The sequence below is a fragment of the Alexandromys fortis genome, unplaced genomic scaffold (assembly GCF_014885135.2).
Source record: "Alexandromys fortis isolate MF-2015 unplaced genomic scaffold, M_Fortis_MF-2015_v1.1 scaffold_4327, whole genome shotgun sequence".
NCBI classification, from domain to species: domain Eukaryota; kingdom Metazoa; phylum Chordata; class Mammalia; order Rodentia; family Cricetidae; genus Alexandromys; species Alexandromys fortis.
This window is the reverse complement of record NW_026072187.1, coordinates 1-2,334: the sequence shown is the minus strand read 5'-3', so window position 1 is coordinate 2,334 and position 2,334 is coordinate 1. Positions and strand designations below refer to the sequence as shown.

At 51.4% G+C, this 2,334-nt stretch overlaps 1 protein-coding gene across 1 annotated transcript; it reads right to left on the bottom strand.

Annotated features, from left to right (window-relative positions):
• Positions 1-8: 8 nt before the first annotated feature.
• Positions 9-2,257, bottom strand: LOC126496432 (protein lifeguard 3-like). The gene is made up of 2 exons (XM_050133940.1): positions 1,971-2,257; positions 9-811 (listed from the first exon to the last, which is right to left on the bottom strand). Exons 1-2 carry the CDS (start codon positions 2,170-2,172, stop codon positions 681-683), a joined length of 333 nt encoding a protein of 110 aa, XP_049989897.1. The 5' UTR covers positions 2,173-2,257; the 3' UTR covers positions 9-680.
• Between the last annotated feature and the right edge of the window lie 77 nt (positions 2,258-2,334).

Sequence of the window (2,334 nt, the reverse complement as noted above, 5' to 3'; positions counted from 1 at the left end):
CTCTTCTGGCCTGCAGGCATACACACAGACAGAACAATGTATACATAATAAGTAAATAAATAAATATTAAAAAAAAATAAGAAGTTTGGAAGGCTCTGGCCGGGGAGAGGGCTCAGTGGTTAAGAGCATATATTGCTCATGAATCTGAGTTCAGTTCCCAGCAACCACATCAGGCAGCTCACAACTACCTGTACCTCTAGCTTCTGGACTCCTTGGATACTACACACACACACATACAAACACATATACACCTTAATTAAAAATAAAATCTCTCTTGAAAAGATAAAAGAATAACTGTAATTTGGAAGACTCCACTTTTTGAGCCCTCACAGATTCTTCCCTGACTGCAGACTGGCCTCTCCAGCTGTTTCTTGGCCCCTTTCCTCCTATCCAACATCTAGCTAGCTTTGCCGGCTTCGGTACTGAGAGTGGTTCTCTGTTAAAGGGCTGAAAGAAGGGATGCGTGGTGGCTTAGAGACAGCATGCTCATTCAGTTCCCAGCTGCTTGCTGTCTTAGGGAACAGTGGGCAGAGAGGGGAGAGCAGAATACAAGTAGACTTCCCCGGGTGGACTCCAGCATCCCAAAGGGGATCATAAAGAGGGGGATCCTCTCTGAGGCGGGGTATAGAACTACAAGGAGGCAGGTAACTGAGGTGTTTATGTGGAATGTGTGCCTGTGCCTAGTTCCCCCCGCCCAAGCTCCAGCCCCATCTCACCTTTCGGATGAAGTTATGTCGGACTTTCCGGTCATCCCATTCTCCATGGCCAAAGTTGTCACTTGCTGCTCTCTCCTCCCCACCATAGTCATGGCCTGGGACCAGACACAGATCATGTCAAACCAACTGGGGACCTAGGACAGGTGGCCTCCATCTCAAAGAACCCCTGATCCTGTCTCAAACAAAGGCTCAGGTACCTCTGTTCAGAAGACACATTTGTAACTCACAGATTCCTTTATCAAGCTAGAGTTCTCTGGGCACCCTCAGAGTAACCCCAGCTGGGCTTAGGTGAGGAAGAGCTGTCCTGTCAGCAGGCATCTGCTGCAGGCTCTGTGCCCAGCCCCCATCACTGGGGGCGGGAAAGTGGCATCACCATCTAGGGAAGCAGCTGGCATCTAGGGAGTAGAACTGGATGGCAGAGCAGTAGCCTTGGGGTAGAGGGCCAGAGAAAAGGAGGAAGACGTACACAGACAGTGGGCACAGGAGTCAAGGTCTCGGTCTGTAGCAGGTCCACAGTATACATAGTACATGCAACTGTCACCTGTATGTGATATCTTAAGGTCTGCCTCAGAACAAGTGTCCAGTAGGAGCTGGCCACACACTGGCTCTGGGACACTGAGGCTACTGCAAGCCACCAACATTCCATGGATGCCTCTTTGGGAACTGTTTCCAAAATCTACCCAGAATGAGGTGGGGTACTGCTCATAGGCAGAATACATGCTTAGCCTGTAATGATCTGGAGTTCAATCTCCCATACCAAAAAGAAATGCAAAATCCACCCCCCACCCCGAAAAGAGGCTTACTATAGTCTAACCTCACCTTCACTGACCAACCATGACATTTTGGCTGTTGACAAAAATCAGACTGTATATAAAGGATGGAGATTCAGCTCTAGGAGATTAAAAAAAAAAGTGCTTAGGGTTCCTAAGGAAGACGTGGTACCCACACACAGTGGCAACAGCCTTGTTGAGAAACAGAAGTGGTTCCTTAGGCAACCACCTGGAAGCCATTTCACCCAGCTATCTTCCCGGGGGTAAGTTCTGGTATATGTCCTATGGCCTCGGTGTCCTTACTGAATACATAGGTCAGCAAGTGGCTGGAGGGAAGAACAGGAGGCCAAGGGGAAGGTGGGTCAGGCAGAGGAAATGGGTACCAAAGGGGATGGAAGGAGGAAGGGAATGTAAGGGCTCCTTGGGTCCCAAGTTCGTCTTGTCCTGTCCACACCCAGCTACCCTCCAGGACTCCAGGACTCACCGTAGTTCATGGGCATTGGATGGATGGGAGGCATTGGCTGTGGGTAGCCAGCAGGGTGACCGTAACCAGGTTGGGGGTAGGCAGGGTAGGCAGGGTATCCACCTGGCAGGACAGATGGCTGCCCATAGCCCCCAGGAGGTGGAGGGCCAGGGTACAGGGGGTTGCGGTCCTCATAGGGAGGCGGGGCAGTGGGATTGGACATGGCCACTCAAGGGCTGAGGGGAAACCCCAGCTTCTGGGACCTGCAATAGGAAACAAACAAGCAGTCATGAGTTCTTGGTCACTCCCTCCACCCTTGCTCCCTTACAGGCTGTGTCTCTAGGTCGCACATGCCACTCACTGCCCACAGGCCACCCCCCCCCCC

Bases quoted from the DNA above. Each gene is read 5' to 3' on its own strand.
- LOC126496432 (XM_050133940.1), bottom strand. From the start codon at position 2,172: ATGTCCAATCCCACTGCCCCGCCTCCCTATGAGGACCGCAACCCCCTG. The intron at 812-1,970 runs GTGAGTCCTGGA...GTCTGGTCCCAG, and splicing joins TCCAATGCCCATGAACTACG to GCCATGACTATGGTGGGGAG.